The following is a 21,103-nucleotide window of genomic DNA, read 5'->3' as shown; positions in this document are numbered from 1 at the left end:
TAAAGGACATTCTTTTCCTTTCCTTATAGTTTTATTTTATTCTCCCTCTGAAATATGCCTGAAAGATTAGACTTACTCTGTGTGGCCTTTGAGGACAGACCCAGGACTAATGGATGAGACTGATAGGGAGGCAGGTTTTGGCTCAACCTGAGGAAAGATGTTCTCTTAAGCTTTTGGAAAAGACAAGAAGCTTCCTGGAGAAATAGTGAGTTCCCTGTCTTTGGAGGTATTTAGAAAGAGACTGGATTTGATTCTCTGCCTTGGTAACCTAGCCATCTTTTTTCATTTTGATACCCAGCAGTTCTTATTAATCAGGAGTTACAGAGTTAGAGAGGTCAGGACCTAACACAAGAAAGACACAACTAGTTTTGTCAACGATTTATTGGTATAGGAAGACTCCTCCCTCAAGAAGCAGGTAGAGCCAAAGCAATCTTGAGAATGAAGAACAAAGTTGGAGGTGTCATGCTTTCTGATTTCAAACTGTACTACAAATCTGCAGTAATCAAAACAGTATGGGATTGGCACAAAAACAGACACATGGACTGATGGAACAGAATAGAGAACCCAGAAATAAACCCACACTTATATGAGCAATTAATCTACAACAAAAGAGGCAAGAATATACAGTGGGGAAAAGACAGCCTTTTCACTAAATGGTGTTGGGAAAATTAGACAGCTACATGCAAAAGAATCAAACTGGACTACTTTCTCACACTACTTACAAAAATAACTCAAAATAGATTAAAGACTTAAATGTAAGACCTGAAAGCATTAAACTCCTAGAAGAAAACATTGACAGTATGCTCTTTGACATTGGTCTTAGCAATGTTTTTTGGATATGTATCCTCACGCAAGGGAAACAAAAGCAAAAGTAAACAAATAGGACTACCTCAGACTAAAAAAGCTTTTGCACAATGAAGGAAACTATCCATAAGATGAAAAGGCAACCCACTGAATGGGAGAAGATATTTGCAAACGATATATCCGATAAGGGGTTAATATCCAAAATGTACAAAAAAATCATATATCTCAACATCAAAAAAGCAAACAGTTCTATTTAAAAATGGGCAGAGGGGACTTCCCTGGTGGTGCACTGGTTAAGAATGAGCCTGGCAATGCAGGGGACATGGGTTCAAGCCCTGGTCTAGGAAGATCCCACATGCCGTGGAGCAACTAAGCCCATGCACAACTACTGAACCTGCACTCTAGAGCCCGCGAGCCACAACTACTGAGCCCATGTGCCACAACTACTGAAGCCCGCCCGCCACAGAGCCTGTGCTCCACAACAAGAAAAGCCACCGCAATGAGAAGCCCACGCACCGCAACTAAGAGTAGCCCCCGCTTGACACAACTAGAGAAAGCCCGCACGCAGCAACGAAGACCCAATGCAGCTATAAATAAATGAAGTTTATCAAAAAAAATAAAATGGGCCAAGGACCTGAATAGATGTTTTTCCAAAGAAGACATACAGATGGCCTACAGTCACATGAAAAAATGTTCAACATCACTAATCATCAGGGAAATGCAAATCAAAACCACAATGAGATACCACCTCATACCTGTCAGAATGGCTATCAAAAAGACAACAAACAACAAGTGTTGATGAGGATGTGGAGAAAATAGAACCTTGTGCACTGTTGGTGGGATTGTAAGTTGGTGTAGCCACTAGTATGGAGGTTCCTCAAAGAATTAAAAATAGTACTGCCATATGATTTAGCAATTTCACTTCTAAGTATTTATCCAAAGAAAACAAAAATAGTAATTCAAAAAGATAGGGCTTCCCTGGTGGCGCAGTGGTTGAGAGTCCGCCTGCCGATGCAGGGGACACAGGTTCGTGCCCCGGTCCGGGAAGATCCCACATGCCGCGGAGTGGCTGGGCCCGTGAGCCATGGCCACTGAGCCTGCGGTCCGGAGCCTGTGCTCCGCAACGGGAGAGGCTACAACAGTGAGAGGCCCGCGTACCGCAAAACAAAAACAAAAACAACAAAAAGATATATAGACCCCAATGTTCATTGTAGCATTAGTTACAATAGCCAAGATAATGAAAGCAACCTAAGTGACCATTAATAGACAAATGGATAAAGAAGCTATGATGTGTGTGTGTGTGTGTGTATGTATACACACACACACACACACACACACACACACACACACACACACACAGTGGAATATTACTCATCCATAAAAAATGAAATCTTGCTGTTTGCAACAACATGGATGGATCTAGAGGGTATTATGCTAAATGAAATAAGTTGGAGAAAGACCAGTACTGCATGATCTCACGTATATGTGAATCTAAAAAACAAACAAAGCAAAATAAAAACATGCTCATAGGTACAGAGAACAAACAGGTAGTTGTCAGAAGGGTGGGGGTAGGGGATGGGCAAAATAGGTTGAAGGAGATTAAGAGGTATAGACCTCCAGTTATATAATCAGTAAGTCATGGAGATGTAATATACAGCATAAAGAATATGGTCAATAATAATGTTATATGGGGACAGATGTTTACTAGACTTCCGGTGATCATGATATATGCAAATGTCAAATCATTATGTATGAAACTAACATAATATTGTACGTCAACTATATTTCAGTTTAAAAAAAAGAAGAAGCAGGTAGAGCAGAGTATTAGGAGCTGTGAGGACAAGAAGAAGTTATTTATACTAGCCCATTACTCTATTTCATTTGTTGCTCTGCTTATGGGTTTACCTAGATTCTGTTGAGTTGAGGGAAGACAGTCCCTTGGTGAGCATGAAAACCGGTGGAGACAATGATGGGTCCTTTCAATATTTTCTCCTGCATGCCTTGTTTTATTATTTTACATTTACTTTTTGTTACCCAGTAATTCTGCACGTTTATCAGTTAGAAAAGCAGTGATCCATTCTTCCTCTGACATTCTTCTCATATGCTTCGTGTAGACAGAGGGGGAATATTCTTATCAATGGAGTGTGTCTTCCCATTCTAGCCATAGAAATGTTTGACTTGGTAACTATGAGGAAGTTTGTCCAGTGGTTCATCTTGTTATTTGGAGTTTCTACCTGTGTAGAGAATTATTAGTTATTAGATGTTGTTTAAGATGTAGGAAAGAACCAACAGCAGGGGGTATCTAGAGTAGTTGCTATATTGATATAGGGAGTTGGGAATCAGTATTGCAGTATCTGTTAGGAGAAACAGGTTTGTGTTTTACTTTAAAGGTTGCCCTGGGAAAAGTAAAGAGCTTCCTTTGGGAAGTCTGTAGAGAAGGGCAGGATTTGACTCTCTTGGCCGTGATTCCTTAACTTGTTTGGGTCTAAGACACCTCTGACCAGCCTTAGAAAGCTATGGATCCTCACCCTAGAAACCATCCATTGTATGTATACATAGAATTGTACATACAATTTCAGAGCTTTACAGATTCCCTGAACGTGTCCTGGTTACTCTACTAAAAGGATGGAGTTCACCTGGCACTTTGACAAAGTGTAGTGCTCAGAGACTATTACTGGGAGGAATCTGTTGAAAACCCCAGGTTGTGGTGTGGCTTTGCAGTTTGCCACCTCTTTGTTCTTTTCCTAACTAAATATTGCAGAATTCTTGATATTGGAAGTGACAATGAACAGGCCAGTTGTAGTGGGGGAAGTTGGCTTCTTTCCTATTAATTTCATCTTCTTTCTATCACTTTTTAAAAAAGACTGACTGCTCCTGGGGCAGAACACAGGAGCTGCACCACATCGTGGGCTTTGGAGCAGAAAACAAAGAGTCAAAAACTCTATGGGTAGCTTTAAAGAAAAACGCATGAACTTACAATTGATAATTTATCCAGATTCTAGGGAAATTATCTAATCACAAAAAAATTATGACTCTCACCCATAAATAATCGGAGATCTTCAGTGAACCTGGAACAGAATATCCTTGGCTCTTGTGAGAAGGCATTTATTTTAGTCCTGAATGTGAGCAAAGATGCTGCAGGAATGCTGTGGGTTGTGGCTTTGGTTGGTATAATTATCTGATGGCTACCTTACCTGTGCAGTTTAGCAAATACTCTCAAGTCAGGTGTGTATTTTGCTTGATGCTGGGAATTCACGTAGTTGCTCCTGCTCTTGCACTTGCAGTCAAGTGGCCTACGATGTGTACTCAGGTAGAAAAAAGTTTATCAATCCAACTGATTTTCTCCCCCTCCATTTTTCCACTCAGCTTTTCCCCAGACCTGGCTCTGGACTCACCAGGCACTGACCACTTTGTCATCATTGCCCAACTGAAGGAAGAAGTAGCCACTCTAAAGAAGATGCTGCATCAAAAGGATCAAATGATTTTAGAGAAAGAGAAGAAGGTACTGTTTAGTTAGTGCTTCCCAGGTCAGAATGAGACAGGCGGGTAAGATATGTGGTGCAGGGCATGATGCTGTTTTTTTGTTTTTGTTTTTTATAAATTTATTTATTTATCTTTGGCTGCGTTGGGTCTTCGTTGCTGTGCACGGGCTTTCTCTAGTTGCGGTGAGCGGGGGCTACTCTTTGTTGCGGTACGTGGGCTTCTCATTGCGGTGGCTTCTCTCCTGTTGTGCGGTTTCTCTCTTGCACCTGGGCTTCAGTAGTTGTGGCATATGGGCTCAGTAGTTGTGGCTCGCAGGCTCTAGAACGCAGGCTCTCAGTATTTGTGGCGCATGGGCTTAGTTGCTCCATGGCATGTGGGATCTTCCCGGACCAGGGCTCGAACCTGTGTCCCCTGCATTGGCAGGCGGATTCTTAACCACTGTGCCACCAGGGAAGTCCCAAAAGTTGATTTTTCTTTCTTGCATTTGGAGGAAGCTTCCACTTCTAAGGGAGGACCGATGTTGACCAAGCTTACAGAGATGATGTGTAAAACTATAATGTCTGCCTCTTAATATAACAGAGTACTACTCTTTTCAGCATAAGCTGTCTAGGAAGCTTGTAATCAGAGGGTGCTGAATGAGCATGGAGTTGGGACAAGAGGAAGTAGTTACATAATTGGAATTTTTAGTGCTCTCAGGCTAGGAGAACCTGATGCCTCCGTTTCTGTTATTGGGATGGCTGTGTCCAGGGGACAGTAATACTCAAAATATGTGGACCAGGTCTCTCTCCTCCCTGGACAGTGTTCAGGTAGGCCTTCCTCTGTAACTGCATCACTTTGTTTCTATTGCTGATAACTCCCTTCCTGAGTGACCTACTCTTCGAGCTCATTAATATCTTCAGTAAAGCCTTACTCTGGTCTAAGAGCCATCTCCCCCTCTTTCGGGGAATTTTTTATGTCCTTGTTCTGATTCATATCTATTGTTTCTTATTTTCAGATTGTTAGAGAATATCTCATTTTTGCCTTAATATTTTCATAACAATAAAAATAATAGCTAACTTTTTTGGAGGCTTACTGTGTGCCTGACCCCATTCTAAGTGCTTATATATATTAACTCATTTATCCCCATAACAACACTTCGAGGTAGGAATTATTATTATCATCATTTCATAGATAAACAGTACCTTCAGTATTTTTCCCCTTAGGGTTCCAGTCCCTTCCTCTAGCTCTGTTTTCTTCCGGAGGCTGTTATGTTGTTTTGCACTGTGTTCGGAATGCTATGATTCATTCTGAATGGCTAACAGAGACATTTATAATGTTAAAATCTTTACGTGCATTCTTTGCATCTGATTTCTACCTCATCTTACAGATGAGGAAGTGGACCCAAGAGGATTAAACGACCAAATTAAATGTCCGAATCACACAGCTGATAAATGACAGAACAAAGGAATGAACCCAAATCTTCCTGACCCTACTGTGCTGTGTTTCTACTCTGCCAGTAAGGTGGAGATTCATGGGAAGAGACCAATATTCTTTCCAATTTACTACATGACTGTCAGATGAAAGCAGACCCAAGTATATTTTCTTCATGAACTAGATCAGAATGACACATAAAAGGATTTTTGCAAAATAGAGACAAAATGAACACTTGTTTCTAGTGCTTTGCAATTGCGGGATCTTAGTTCCCTCACCAGGGATTGATTGAACCTGGACCAGGGCAGTGAAAGCGCTGAGTCCTAACCACTGGACCACCAGGGAATTCCCACAAAGTTAGGGTTTTAGAAAGAGCAAAAACAAGTAGTAGATTATTTCCCATAACTTTCAGGATCAAGGTCACACTCTTGGGTTGGAACACAGGCTCTTCCACATCATGCCTGCCTATCAGTAGCCTCATCTCCTGACACTCTCTTCAGTCATTTGAACACGCTCTCAATTATCTCGCACTCTGCCTGTGCCCATACTGTTCCCTTTGCTCGGATGCCCTTTTCCTTAGCTCATCTGCCAGTTGCTGCTTGTACCTCAAAACTCAGCTCACACATCACTTCTCTGATTTAGATACCTCTTCTCTGTGTTCCTTGAATAGCATAGTCAATAGAAGACCTGGAGTTTGAATTCTAGCTCTGCTACTTGCTAACATGTATGATCTTGGCCACTTTACTTAACCTTTTCTAAGGCTTTGATGTTCCCATCTATAAAATGGGAAGAATAACATTACTGTCCCACAGGGTTGTCATAGGATTGAATGAAATAATATAATCAAACAGTTTGCCTGGAACAAGGTAAAAATTCAGTAAATGGCAGCAGCTGTTATTCTCATGGCTTCTCTCAAACTGTCAGTCATATTTGTTATAATCACTGATTTATTTGGAGGTATTTGAAAGATTATTGCATATATTAAATACATGAAATATCTAAAACCTTCTAGTAAGTGGTTAAGTATCAAACATGCTATTTCAGGATTTTGTGTAATTTTCAGGAAATCATTAGAAAGAATAGGATACACAGTTCCCTGGCTTTGATTTAGGTATGAATCTTTAGGAGAGCCCTGGATTTCATTAATTTGGGGGACCATTTAGCACTCTGGTACCAAACCATTTCTCATTGCACAGAGATTTCTTCTGGTCACTCTGCCTTTTTTTCTCTCAGATCACAGAGCTGAAGGCTGATTTTCAATACCAAGAATCTCAGATGAGAGCCAAAATGAACCAGATGGAGAAAACCCACAAAGAAGTTACAGAACAATTGCAGGTGACTCTTCCTATTTAATATGGTAACTCTGGTTTATTTAGCTGATGGTATTTTAAGTGATCATCTCTTAGATTTCTTTTTTCTCAGAGAATTGACAAATCACATTAATCCACCTTATAGATGTCTTTTAATATTTTCTCTTGGATGTGTTCTGATCTTTTTCTCTCAAAAACAGTGGAATTAATAAATGTATTCTTTGATTTTTGGGTAAACCAGATGTGATTCCAGATGTCTGAATTGTAAATTCTGTTTATCCAGCACTTTAAGGCACTCCACAGTTCGTTTGTGTTGCATAAAGCATCCTTTTGTAATAGTGGATCCCAGGAGATTGAAGTACACTGATTAATCTCCAGCAAATACTTTCTTCCCTCTGAACCAAACCCTAGAGCTTTCTGTTGTTTTCTGCCTCTAGAATTTGTTCACCTCTTCCTGACCTCTGCATTGTCTCCCTTAGCATCTGCATGAAAAACATAGCCTATCCTGCTAAAACGTCTTGTGTGCACTGATTTTTTTTTTTTTAAAAGGCCAAAAACCGAGAGCTCCTGAAGCAGGCAGCTGCCTTGTCCAAGAGCAAGAAGTCAGAGAAGTCAGGAGCTATAACCTCTCCATGAGAGACCACAAGGACGCTCCTGGCAATAGCAATGGATTCCTGGGTTAGGGTGGCAACGTAGCTGTTCTCTGGGAGTTGCAAGCTTTCTTAAGAAATCTCTATTTTACTATAGTTATCCTTCTTTGTGCGATTGCAGTGGGGCTGAGTGGAAACACCTGGTTTGTGCTATATTATGACTGCATGCTTGAATGTTTGGGGTTTCAGGCGCTCTCTCTCTCTCTCTCCCACTCTCTCTCACTCTCCCTCACTCCCCTCTCTACCCCCAGCCCTCCTCTCAGTACTACTGTCTCTCTGTCTGTCTCTATTTTGTTACTTTTTTATGTGTGTGTGGTGTTCACTGCTCAGTGTTATGTGCAGAATGGTTTGGTTTTTTTTGTTTGGTCCATCATGGCATCCTGCCATACCCATGAGCAAATAGTTGGCATTAATTACATATCACTGCCACCCTCTGAACTTTGAAAACTGCCACCTTAAGACTTGGTACAGTGGAAGAGAATTTTTCTCTCCAGTAAACCTTTTGCTTCAGGGTATACTCTTGGGTTTTTTTCCAGGTGTATTATGTACTTTGTACTATGTATAGCCAGAGTTTTATTTATTTTTTAAAAAAAGAAACTTTTTCTTGATAAAGGAGTAATGGTAGCCTAGCGTGTTCTTCTTGTAAAAGTGATGCCTCTTAAAAAAAAGTCCTACTCTCTAGCGTTTAGTAAAAGAATCAGATCTTTTCTTTCTTGTTACCTTGGAGTCTTAAAAACTGATTGCTAAGGTGAAACAATTCAATATATAAGTATGGAGTTAAGTGCCTTTTGGAGGATTTCTTGGAAGACCATGTAAGAAGATACTTAAGGGAGGTAGCAAAGATTTGGGCAGTCTGTCTTTCTAAGTAAAGGCAGAAAGAAGGGTTGTCCAGGTTGTACTGGACACTTCTCTCCCCCACCCCTTTCTTGATTGTTTTACGTGACTGATTTTAAATTCTCACACTGCCACCTCTTTTTTAAAAAATGCCCTTTACTTATATCAGTTGTCATACTGGGCCATTTTCAGGTAACTTTTTTTTTTTACATGATTCAAAATGGGATAATATTCAGACTACAGAGCATTTTGGAGGTTAGTATGAGCTGCTCAAGTATGGACTGTAAGTCCTGGGAGAATGATATCACTGTACCTTTTCCCCACTCCTCCTCACCCACCCCAGCCTGTACACTCCCTGCCTTTAATGGAAATGTGTTGAAAACAGCTGCTTCTCAAAAGCAGCTTGGCCGCAGCCTGAACTGTGTCCTGTTTTCCCTTCTTGACCCAATAGGCACATGGATTCTCTTTTCCAGGTGAGAGGATAGATTTGCATTTCTAGCTGTACTCTCAGGTCCTCTAGATGATGTTTGTGAAAGGAACTAGAGATGTGTAGTGTGCCATGAAACAGTAAAACCAGCTACCTTGGAATCATTGATGCAGGGGGTGGTACTAGAGTTAGAGGTAATCATAAGGGCAGATGACATTTGTACCTCAGTCTACCAAAAGTGTAGCAGTAAGTTTAACTTGCTAGGCATTTCCTAGGAGCAAATGCTTCTAATCTGTGAGCATTCTCACAAGTGGAGCCATGCACATAATTGGACAGAGATGTGGCAATGAGTGGCTTCCTTCTGGTAAGAGGAACAATGGACCATGTTACTTATCTATCACTCTAGTAGAGGATGTAATTTTCCCTTCTAAGCAAGGGAAATGGCAGTGCTAAACAGTTTTGTAACTTTTTGAATGAGAAACTTTTAGGTAAAGATAAACTGTCAGATAATATTTTCAGCTGCATTTACATTGACTATGGGGAAAAGATTGTGAAAAAAGTTACAGTCATTTTTTTTTTAATTTTAAAGACTTGAGAAATTCTGTTACGTGAAGTGACAATGTAAAAACACATTTAGTTTTATACTAAATCTTTTTTTAAGGTCTTGGCATTTAATATAAAGCAAATCCACACATTTTCTAACTTTCCACAAGTTCCAAAAAGGGAAGGAAGAAACCTCAGTCTTGAAATTTTGGTTTTTAAAAATCATGACACTGTTTTACCGTGAAATTGAGTAGCTAACTTTTGGTAACACCTTTTGTTTATTTGTATGTTTGTAATAATGGACCTTTTAAAACACAGGAATGTTTTGGTTTGTACAGACTTTGAAAAATGTGTGTTAATAAAAATTCATATTGACTTAAGTATAATTGTTTTTTTTTTTCATTTCTTGCTGGTTCACCAATAGACATATCCCACAATCCCCTTCAACCTAGAAAAGAGTCAGTTTGTCTTGCTTGTAGAATTTAAACAATTAAAAACCTAACAGTGCTAATAGGGAGTTTTGTGTCCATAAAATCATTCTCTTTCTTCTTCGAGTTTATTTATTCAGTTTCAGTGCTTGCTTTGTTATAAGCATTGGTAGGCAATGAGGATACAGCAGTGAAGACAATTGACAAAGTTACTCTCCTCATGAGGCTCCCATTTAATGGAATATTGGACTACACCATTGTTCCTTGATTTTATATTTACCATTATTACTCAAAATTAATACGGGATGAATCTTTGTAAGGTATGAGTGAAAGGTTTTTGAGATGTCATCTCAAGGAGAGGAATGTATTGGTTTGAAACATTGGTGCCAGTAGGTTTCTAAATAACAGGTGCCTTTCAGACATTATCACTGTCACATCCTGGTCATTCTGTTCTATAGGTGCAATGACAACTTACTTTCTCTAAATAAAGATAGTTTTATAGGTGCCATGGTCTGAATATTTATTGCCCCTCTCCTCTCCGCCAGATTCATATGTTGAGATCCTAACGCCTAGAGATGGTAGTGTTAAGAGGTGAGGACTTTAGGAGGGGCTTAGGTTCTGCCCTCGTGAATGGGATTAGTGCCCTCATAAAGGATGCTCCAAATAAATCCCTTGCCCCTTCTACCATATGCCAGCTATGAATCTGGAAGAGGGCCCTCATTAGAATGCTGACCCCTTGATCTTGAACCTCCCAGCTGCCAGAAATGTGAAAAATAAATTTCTGTTGTTTATAAGCTACCCAGTCTGTGATACGTTGTTATAGCAGCCCAAACAGACTACAACAGTAGGTTATGTTTATGACCGCATTTATTGTGTGAATTACCTTAATTTACCCATTTACACAGCCGTATAAACGGCTGTAGGGGAAGCATATAGTATAAACAGAGAAAGGTATCATCTAGTTCTTCAGGAAGTTCTTCAACCACTCTAACTAACCTTAAAAGCAACTTAGCAGGATTTTGGTTGCATCCTTTTCAGTTTAAGACCGTATGTTACCTGCAGTATAGCTATCTTCAGCTAACGGTCAGTTCGAGGATTTGGGGGGAGGGGCCGTTTTCGGGAAGGTCCAAACTGTCAGGACCTACAGAGTGTTGTGGTTATTATTCCTGCATAACAAATCACCCCCAAATTTAGATGTTTTGTTTTTGTTTTGTTTTTTGGCTGTGCCGGGGGCTTGCGGGATCTTAGCTCCCTGACCAAGGCAGTGAAAGCACTGAGTCCTAACCACTGGACCGCCAGGGAACTCCCCAAAATTTAGTGTTTGAAAACAACCATTTTAATATGCCCACAAACTCTGTTGATCAAGAATGGGCAGGGCACTGTGGGGACGACTGGTCTTTGTCCTTTAATGTCTGGGTCCTCAGCTGGGAAGATTCAAAAGCTGAAGGAAACTTATTGGAACTGAAATCATCTCTCTGAAGGCTCTGCTTACTTGTGTATTTAGTGCCTGGACTGAGATGACAAAGTCTAGTAATGCTGACTGAAGCACCTATGTAGGGCCCCTCCATATATACCTTGCCTTCTCCAGCATGATGGGCTCAAGGTAATCAGACTTCTTCCATGGTGGATCAAGACTCCAAGCACAAGTGAACAAATCCGAAGCTGTGTTTCATCATCTGACCTGTCCTCAGAAGTCACATTACCTCACTTCTGCAGCATTTTACTGGTCAAAGCAGTCAGGAGTCCATCCAGACTCAAGGGGAGGGGACATAGATCCCTTCTCTTGATGAGAAGGTGACAAAGTAGAAGAGCATGTGGGATGGAAGCTACTGTGGAGGCTATTTTAAAAAATATAATCTGGCAGACTTCCCTGGTGGCGCAGTGGTTAAGAATGCGCCTGCCAATGCAGGGCACACGGGTTCGAGCCCTGGTCCGGGAAGATCCCACATGCCGCGGAGCAACTAAGCCCATGTGCCACAACTACTGAGCCTGCTCTCTAGAGCCCGAGAGCCACAACTACTGAGCCCATGTTCCACAACTACTGAAGCCCGTGTGCCTAGAGCCTGAGCTCCGGAACAAGAGAAGCCACCACAATGAGAAGGCCACGCACCACAGCGAAGAGAAGCCCCTGCTCGCCGCAACTAGAGAAAGCCTGCGAGCAGCAGCGAAGACCCAACAATGAAGACCCAACGCAGCCAAAAATAAATAAATTTATTAAAAAAAATATATATATATATATAAAATCTGCCGCATAGAGAATGGATTTTGGAAACAAACCGAATTTAAGAGAACAAGGCACAAGGCAGAAGCTGCAATGACTCTCATGGCCTATCTCTGGATGTCACACTGCATCATTTCTGTAATACCCTATTGGTTACAGAGGACAAATTACACTGGACTTCCCTGGTGGCATGGTGGTTAAGAATCCGCCTGCCAATGAAGGGCACACGGGTTCGAGTCCTGGTCTGGGAAGATCCCACAAGCCATGGGGCAACTAAGCCCATGTGCCACAACTACTGAGCCTACATGCCCCAACTACTGAAGCCCGTGCGCCTAGAGCCTGTGCTCCGCAGCAAGAGAAGCCACCACACTGAGAAGCCTGCGCACTGCAACAAAGAGTAACACCCGCTCGCTGCAACTAGAGAACGCCTGCACACAGCAACAAAGACCCAACGCAACCAAAAATAAGTAAATAAATTTTTAAAAAAATTACTGACACTATTCAATGTGGAATGGGACTACCCATGTGCATTCATATCAGGAGGCGGAACCACTGGGGTCCATCTTGGAGACTGGCTACCACATTGACCTTTGACCAATAAGATTGATTAACAACTATGTGAATCTCTGGATTTTGAAGGCAGGAATGACAGTTGGCATTTGGGGGAAAGGAGTTCATATTTCTTAGTTATGACTGGAGTCAAATAACCACTTTGCCTGCCAGTGCTTGTCAGGCTGTCACTGAAGCAGATTATCAACTCTACTTGAAAAGTGAGACTGTGTCAGGCTGTGGTTAGCTCTAAAGTCAGACTGCCTGTGTGTGAATTCTATCTCTACTTAGGGTTGTTGTGAGGATTAAATAATGTATGTAGAAGTCTCTAAAACAGTGCTTGGCACATAGTAGGCACTCGATTTTTCAAGCTATTATTATCACAGAATCTACATTTTCTGTTTCTTGAGAGAGAAAACAGTGACAAAATAGAGTGAACATATATGTTCACTTTTTTAAAATTTATTTTATTTATTTTTACTTTTTTGGCTGCATTGGGTCTTCGTTGCAGCGCACGGGCCTTCTCCAGTTGCGGCAAGCGGGGGCTACTCTTCGTTGCAGTGCGCAGTCTTCTCATTGCGGTGGCTTCTCTTGTCGCGGAGCATGGGCTCTAGGTGCGCGGGCTCAGTAGTTGTGGCTCACGGGCCTAGCTCCATGGCATGTGGGATCCTCTCAGACCAGGGCTTGAACCCGTGTCCCCTGCATTGGCAGGCGGACTCCCAACCACTGCGCCACCAGGGAAGCCCTGTTCACTTGTTTTTTGTTTCCAAAGTTACTTTATCTCCAGATCACTTTATCCCCAGATTCACGCAAGACACAACTTTTATATCTTTTTTTCAACTCCACATTACCCACCTCATGCGTGCCACTTCATTACACTGATCCTTAGAGTGCCATTTTTCTTTACGTTTAATAAGATATAACTTGCATATGGTAAAATTTATCCTTCTCAGTGTATAGATCAAAAAGATTTTGATGGATGTATGCAGTCGTGTAGTCACCACAATCAAGACATGGAACATTTCCATCAGCACAAAAACTTCCCTTGTGCCCCTTGGCAGTCAGTTCCCTCCCCCAGCTCCAGCCCCTGGCAACCATTAATCTGATTTCTATCCTTATAGCCTTGCCTCTTCCAGAATGTCATATAAATGGAATCAAACAGTATGTAGACTTTCATGTCTGACTTCTTTCATTTAGCATATGCGTTTGAGATTCATCCACGTTGTTTCACGTCTCAGTAAATTTATTCCGTGTTTCAGTAGTTTGTTCCTTCTTATAGCTGAAAAGTTTTCCATTGATAGATGTACCACAATTTGTTTATCTATTCAGCAGCTGACGGATATTTGAGTTATTTCTAATTTTTGGTTACTATGAATAAAGCTAACACATTTGCATATACATCTTTATATGAACATGTGCTTTCATTTCTCTTGGGTAAATACCTGGCAGTGGGATTGCTGGATTGCGTGATAAATTTATGTTTAATTTTCTGAGAAACTGACAAACTTTTCCAAGTGGTTGTACAAGTTTGCATTCTCACTGGCAATATATGATGAGTGCTAATTTTAACACAGTCTTCTTTGCAAACTTCTTTGAATTTCTCCACTGACTCTTCCCTACATTTCCCAGAAAGCTTGTTATATTGGTGATAATGATACTTTATTTTTAAAATATGAGGTGTATTTACTGAAGTGTAGCATATATACAGAAGAGGACACACATCACAAATGTATGACTTGATGAATTTTCACAAAGTAAACACAGTTATATAATCACCATCCGGATCAAGAAAGACTGCTACCAGCACCCTAGCCCATCTCATGTGCCCATTCCTAGTCACTCCCTCTCTTCCTCAAAACTGAGAGTTCCATGGTGGCCTAATGCTTAGGATTCCAGGTTTTCATTGCCGTGGCCCGGGTTCAATCCCTGGTCAGGGGACTGAGATCCTGTATAGCTGCACAGCAAGGCAAAAAACCAAACAAAACCAAAAAACTAACTACATGCTACTCTGAATTTTAATAATATAGATTCATCTTGCTGGTTTTGAACCTAATAAATATGGGATAATACAGAGTGTACTCATCTTTGTCTGCTTCTTTTGCTAGACGTTATGTTGGACAAGGTCACCCACATTGCTCACATAGCAGTGGGCCATGAATTTTCATGCTCTATGATACTACAATTTATTCATCCTACTGTTGATGTACATTTGGGCTGTTTCCAGTTTGGAACTTGTAAAAATAAATGCTGCTCTGGCCATCTTCATAATAGCTTCGAACTGGAAACTATCCAAATGCCCATAAATAAGAGAATGGATAATCAAATTGTAGTAAGATCATATGATAAAATACTACTCAGCAATAAAGACCAAACCACTGACATATGCAATATCATGGATAAATCTCAAAAACATTATGTTAATTGAAATAAGCCAACACTAAAGAATACATAACGTATGATCTCTTCTTGATGGAGCCTGAGAATAGGCAAAACTAATCTGTAATGATAAAAATCAGACAGTGATTTCTGGGGATGAGGAGAATTGATTAGAAAGGAACACAGCCTGGACTTCCCTGGTGGCGCAGTGGTTAAGAATCCAACTGCCAATGCAGGGGACACGGGGTCGAGCCCTGGTCCGGGAAGATCCCATATGCCGCGGAGCAACTAAGCCCGTGTGCCACAACTACTGAGCCTGCTCTCTAGAGCCCGCGAGCCACAACTACTGAGCCCATGTGCCACAACTACTGAAGCCTGCGCACCTAGAGCCCATGCTCCACAACAAGAGAAGCCACTGCAATGAGAAGCCTGTGCACTGCGACGAAGAGTAACTCCTGCTCGCTGCAACTAGAGAAGCCTGCGTGCAGCAACGAAGACCCAACAGAGCCAAAAATAAATAAATTTAAATAAATAAATAAAAATAAAAAAGACATTGGTGACTTACAAAAGAAAAGCATCTCTTAAAAGAAAAAAAAGAAAGGAACACAGCCTGAGGAAACTTCCTTGGGTAACAGTGAAAGTGTTTTATTTCTCAGTTTGGATGGTTGTCACGTGGGTATATACAAATGTCAAAATTCATTGAAATGAACACTTAATACCTGTGTACTCTATTGTGTGTTAATTATGATGAAATAAAAATTAATACAGAGAAATGCTGCTTAGTCGTAAAAAATGCTGTCATGAACTTTCTGATACTTGGTTTTTGGAACACATATGGATGCACATCTGTTGAGTATACAGGTAGGAGTAGAATTGCTGGGTCATAGAATATGTATGAATCATGACTCTGCAATTTAATAGCTGGATGACATTGGGCAAGTGCCCAGAACCTCTAGAGAACACCAGTTTCCTTATCTGTTACCAAGGAGCTAATCTCACCTTGATGGGTTCGAACCATGAAAACTGTTTTTGTCAATTAGCAAAAAGACATAATGCTGAGAAACCTCATTTTCTAAAAGCACTGCTTTTTCAGAAAGTTTGCTATTTGAAATATCAGTAAGAACGGAATATTCCACTCTCGCCTGGAGGATCTGAGTTACTTTGACACAGAGAAGCAGCCTCAATTTCCAACCCAGGTGCAGAGCTTCAGATAAGGGGTTTCCAGATACAGCATTCCACATTTATCTTCACGCTGTAGTTTCCAAGGAAACAGGATTCTGAATCTTCTTGTTAGCTCAGGCCTGACGATAATCCCTTTACACATAGCCTGGTGTGCTTTGAGGCTATCAAAAACACTGCTTCTTTTAAATTTTACCTACACTCCATCTTTCCAAATCCTGGAATAATTCTCTCTCTCCTGTGCTTGGTGAGATACCCCATGATTCCTCTGGTGTGTAGTCCCCCTTGCAGCAGTAAGTTAATAAACCTAACTTTGTCAGACCATATAAAGATAAAGCCACTTTATCAGATGGGCTTTATCTTGGGTATTACCAATAACTTCGTAAAATGTGTTCACATTACCTGGATGGACATTAAGAAATGATAGTTATTTTTTATTATTCATGTATAAATTCAATATATGTTCATTTGACATCTAGTATTTGCGAGGCACAAATGTATTGCTATGAGAGATAGCACAAGATAGCCATGGCACAGATGGAAAACCACTTTTTATTTTAGCTGGAGAAAGAAACCAACAATAACAACCACCACTATGTTTTCAATCCTAGGAGAAAAATACCTTTACTGAACTTCACTTTAAATAGAATCAAATGTAAATGAAAACATTCTCAAGACTATTTTATAGGTAAAAAAGTACAATGTACACGATTTACTATAAGATAGGACATAAAACTATGGATTCTAAGAAATCGTATGGTTTTAATAACCAGAATGAGAGGACCCAAATGTCGTCTGACCTTTTCTAAAGAGAAAAAATTGCTCTTATAAACGCTCCAACGAAAAATAGAGACAGCATTGCTTACAAAAGCTCTAAGGCTGAATGCAGGCTCATTCACCCATTTAGGGTCCCCTCCTACACAGGCAAGCAGCTTCCTCTCTTGGTCATTCCCCAGAGATTGCAAAGCAGACTGGAGTGAAGTGGGGTGGAGAATACAGGAAACAAACACTGCCAGTTCCCCTTCACTTCTCTCTATCTTGATCTCCTCCCAAAGCAAAATCCTACTCTTGTCTTTCCATCTAACATACGCTCACAAAATGCAGTCTTCTATGGGAACATTGAGGTCATACACTCCAAATTACTTAAGAGAATGATTTTAAAAATTTGACAGTCTAGTTCTCCAAGAAATCCTGGTTTGGGATATAGATGAAGAAGTTATTTGGGAGGGATTTAGATGGAGAATGAATTTGGTAATATGAGAATGCGTTTTAGGGACATAGCAAGATGACAATACAATTAGCTTAGTGTTTGGGTTTTGCAGTCAAATCTCAGAAAAACAAATTAACCTCTATGGTCTTAACTTTCTCAACTGTAAAAGGGAAAATAATAATGCTTGCTCTGTCGAGTTACTTTACTTCAACATTAAAAAAAATCGATTGTCCGTTATCTAGTCTGAAGGTAAAAATATAGTTAGAACATCGTCCCTTGCTGTGAAAGAGCTTATGAACAACTGAATTGCAGTGAGGGGATCACAAATAATACGTGCTCAAGAAATCTTATTATTATCATTTTATTGTTTAGACTAGAAGAGGGGTGGAGGGAGAAATGAAAGTAATTTGTAAACCATAAAAGTGCACTCCAATAAAGATGTAAAAAAAATAATAAATAATAATAAAAAAAAGTGCTCCACAAATCCTAACAAAGCCCTAGAGGATGGAAGCAGAGTGAGGAATTTCAGGAGTTTGGTTACGGATCTGGGTTTCAAGGCTGTCGAATTCTCCATATTTGGGCCTGAATGCTCAGAATAGAACAGAATAGGATGTTAGGGCTGAGATCATCTGGTACAATTTTATGCTAATCGAAAAATTCTTGCCTTCTGTCACCGTGCCCTGGCGATAAACAACACCGCCACCTCAGATTCTCCAATCCGAGCCCCAATGGTATGATGTCATCGCCCCGCCCCGCATCCCCAAGCTCCAGGGCGTCACGTCTCTAAGCTACCGTGCCTACACCAGTTCCAGAGGCGCCTGCGCAATGTGGGGGAGCCAGGGCGGACGTGAGCGCGCTGCGAGGGGGCGGGGCTAGCGCTCACGCAGCTTTAGCCCCTTCCCCGCCCTTTCTCTTCCCGGTTTCCCTGTCAGCCTGCTGGTCGGGTCTGGCGGCTGCTTCCGGTAGGAGCGCGGTGCAGGGCGAGTCGGTCTCGGCTCCTCGTCATGTCCTACGGTCCCTTAGATATGTACCGGAACCCGGGGGCCTCGGGGCCCCCGCTCCGGGACTTCAACAGCATCATCCAGACGTGCAGCGGCAACATCCAGCGGATCAGCCAAGCCAGTGAGCCGGGGTACCGGGCTGGAGGGCGGGGGCCGTCCCGGGGACAGGCCCGGGTGAGGCTGCCGGGACGCGGAGCCCGGCTAGGGCTACGGCCAGGGCCACACCTGAGGCCGTCTTGGGTGCTCTACTCTGGGTACGGCGGGCTGCTATCCCTGAGTCTGCCAGGCCCAGGCACCCCGAGGGTCCGGAGCCCCAGCTGCAGCTCGAGTTTCTTAGGAGTTCTGCTCTTACCGTGTTGGGGCCAAGACAGCAGTCCTGACAGCCGCAGGGTGGGAGGGTGTGTGTGTGTCCCCTCCAGGCAGTGAATGAGTCGACTGGCTCCAGTGGTCAGCCTAGTTTTTCCTGTCATCTGCCTCCCTCCACCCACCTCTCTTTCCTCTTTGGCCAGCTTGGATCGGGAGCTGTTTACTGGTTTAGACTTTACATTCTGCTGAGCTTCTGGCTTCTTGGAAGTCAGAACCTTTCAATTAAGGGAAGTGGAGAGTGCATGTGTTTTGGTGACTTTAATACAGTTCTTCCTGTAAGGAATTTGGAAATCAGATACAATGACTTGGATTCGAGGGGTGAGATGACCTCTACTTTAATAAAGAGAATTCACCAAAAACATTTTAGTTTACATTCTTTTGTCTTTTGTAGCAAAAGATTTGCATATATTTTTGGATTTCAAGCCAATGAGGCTTTTGTTTTCCTTCCCCACCTAGTTACTCTTTTGAACAAGCATGATACACAGAGAAGCTCAGGGACATGGCCACAATCACATAGCAAGTAAGACATGGTAGAGGTGGTGGTGGATTTCAGAATGTCATTGCTTGTCTTAAAACTCCCTCCCCACCATTAGGGTCTGAATGATACTATAGTTGAATGAGTCAAATACACGTTATTCCTTGTGCCTGAAAATTAGCTCAGAGCCTTATAAACAGGAGGTCAGCAGCAGCAACTACTTGGAAAGAATGGTATCATGATCCTTGTTGTTTATTATTGTGTTTTTGTGAGCTTGGCTGTACCCTGTTAATAGGTACAACTAGTTGGTCCTGAATTACAATTATGTTCTATATTTTAAAGAACAATCTATCACTTAGCTTTTAAATTTAAATATATAATGAGAGAGGGAAGTTTCTGATGGAAAGCGTTTGAATCTGGGCACTTTGGAAGTGGAAAAAAGAATATGTGGTCTGTTAAATCCAGAAATTTGAAACAAAAATTAATGTGACCACTGGTTAGAAAGTATAGTACTTTGTGTTCCAGTTTCCTTTGTGAGGGAGCTGTAATACAGGTTAGATCAGAATATTCTGGTTCAATACTGAAAGTTTCTTATTGAGGCCAAATATAATTTTAATGTCTATTTGTGAAATTTTCATTCTGCATGTATTTGAGTATGAGGCATGTAGTATGTATAGGAACTGACATGGATTCCTTCAATAGGGAACCTGTGGCGTACATAATGACTGAAAGGGATCGCTACTATAGAATAGATATAATAAAATTATAGATATTCAGGAGAGAAAGACACCTTTTTCACTTGGGAGAGGCCAGGGAAATGCATTATTGGCATTTGAGCTAGGTCTGGAAAGATGGTGGAAAGTATTTGAACTTTCGAGAGTAAAGAAGGGAAGAGCATTCCAGGAGGGAATAAAATGAACAAGGCATGGTAGTGGGAAAGCATGTGGTGTGTATAGAAAAGTAGAGTGATTTAATTTGGCTAGACTGGTGGAGTCCAGAAAGTAGTGGAAAATAGGATTGGAAAGGTAAGTTGGGGCCCAAACATGAAGTGCTTTAAGTGCTACACTAAGGGGGTTTGGATATAATTCTTTAGAAATGTGTAAATTGAGTTGGAAGGGAGAGAGACTGGAATCAGAGACACCAGTTAGGATCTGAAAATGAAAAGAAGGAAAGGATAGGAGAGGTGTCTGGTGATAGAATTGTTAAGGTTTAGCTGTTGATTAGGCATCAGGCTCAAGGGATAGTTGGATTCATTTCATTAATAACATTAATAGCTAACATTTGAGTACATACTGTATGCCAGGCAATATAAGTGCTTTACATGCATTCTCTTAATTTCGTAACAAACCTGTGAGGTAATTACCAATATTATTTCTTTTTATGGGTTAGGAAACAGGCTGAGAAAGGTTAAATAATTACCCAGCTTACAAATGGCAATACCTAAATTTGAAACCAGATCTGTCTCTTATGACCAGCATTCAGCCTTTTTATAATTTTTAATTAATATTACAGTTTTATAACAGTTAACACTTCAAGTTACAAGTGACTTTTCTTTCTTTTTTTTTTACTCTTCATAGGAAGCTATGGGGAATACCTGAGGCTGTGGAACTTTCTCTTCTTGTGGTGTGTCTGCCTCTCCTGCTAGATTGTTAGTTCCTTTGAAGAAATGGGACATGACTTATTCATCTTTATATTTCTAGTACTTATCTCAGACCCAAGTATATGTTAGATTCATTCATTCACTGTTCAACAAATATTCTATGAGCACCTGCTGAGCACTGGGGCTGGAGTGATGAGCAGGACAGACAAAACCCTGCCCTGATTGTGTGTATGTGTG

General features: G+C 41.2%; 2 protein-coding genes across 6 annotated transcripts in view; both read left to right on the top strand.

The window, feature by feature from the left end:
• The window catches only part of FAM76A (family with sequence similarity 76 member A), a 28,134-nt gene extending 18,293 nt beyond the window's left edge, over positions 1 to 9,841 (top strand). For both annotated transcript variants that reach the window (XM_027109507.1, XM_027109506.1), the window contains 3 exons: positions 4,171 to 4,306; positions 6,931 to 7,032; positions 7,557 to 9,841. In XM_027109507.1, the coding sequence (XP_026965308.1) occupies positions 4,171 to 4,306; positions 6,931 to 7,032; positions 7,557 to 7,643 (325 nt within the window). In that variant the 3' untranslated portion in view covers positions 7,644 to 9,841. The remainder of the gene's footprint in view (positions 1 to 4,170; positions 4,307 to 6,930; positions 7,033 to 7,556) is intronic.
• An 8,462-nt stretch (positions 9,842 to 18,303) lies between these two features.
• STX12 (syntaxin 12) overlaps positions 18,304 to 21,103 on the top strand; it is a 34,278-nt gene continuing 31,478 nt past the window's right edge. For 2 of the 4 annotated variants that reach the window (XM_027109505.1, XM_027109503.1), the window contains exon 1: positions 18,438 to 18,546. Coding sequence is in view for 2 of the 4 variants with exons in the window: in XM_027109502.1 (XP_026965303.1) it covers positions 18,429 to 18,546 (118 nt within the window). In the remaining 2 variants the exon portion in view is untranslated. Of the gene's footprint in view, positions 18,547 to 21,103 lie in introns of all 4 variants that reach the window. The other 2 variants (XM_027109502.1, XM_027109504.1) reach the window with 2 other exon arrangements.

Source organism: Aethalodelphis obliquidens, unplaced genomic scaffold, assembly GCF_003676395.1.
Source record: "Aethalodelphis obliquidens isolate GAN/ISIS:26980383/991018 unplaced genomic scaffold, ASM367639v1 scaffold9, whole genome shotgun sequence".
Classification (NCBI taxonomy): domain Eukaryota; kingdom Metazoa; phylum Chordata; class Mammalia; order Artiodactyla; family Delphinidae; genus Aethalodelphis; species Aethalodelphis obliquidens.
The sequence above is the reverse complement of the archived record's forward strand: the minus strand, read 5'-3'. Positions and strand labels throughout refer to the sequence as shown.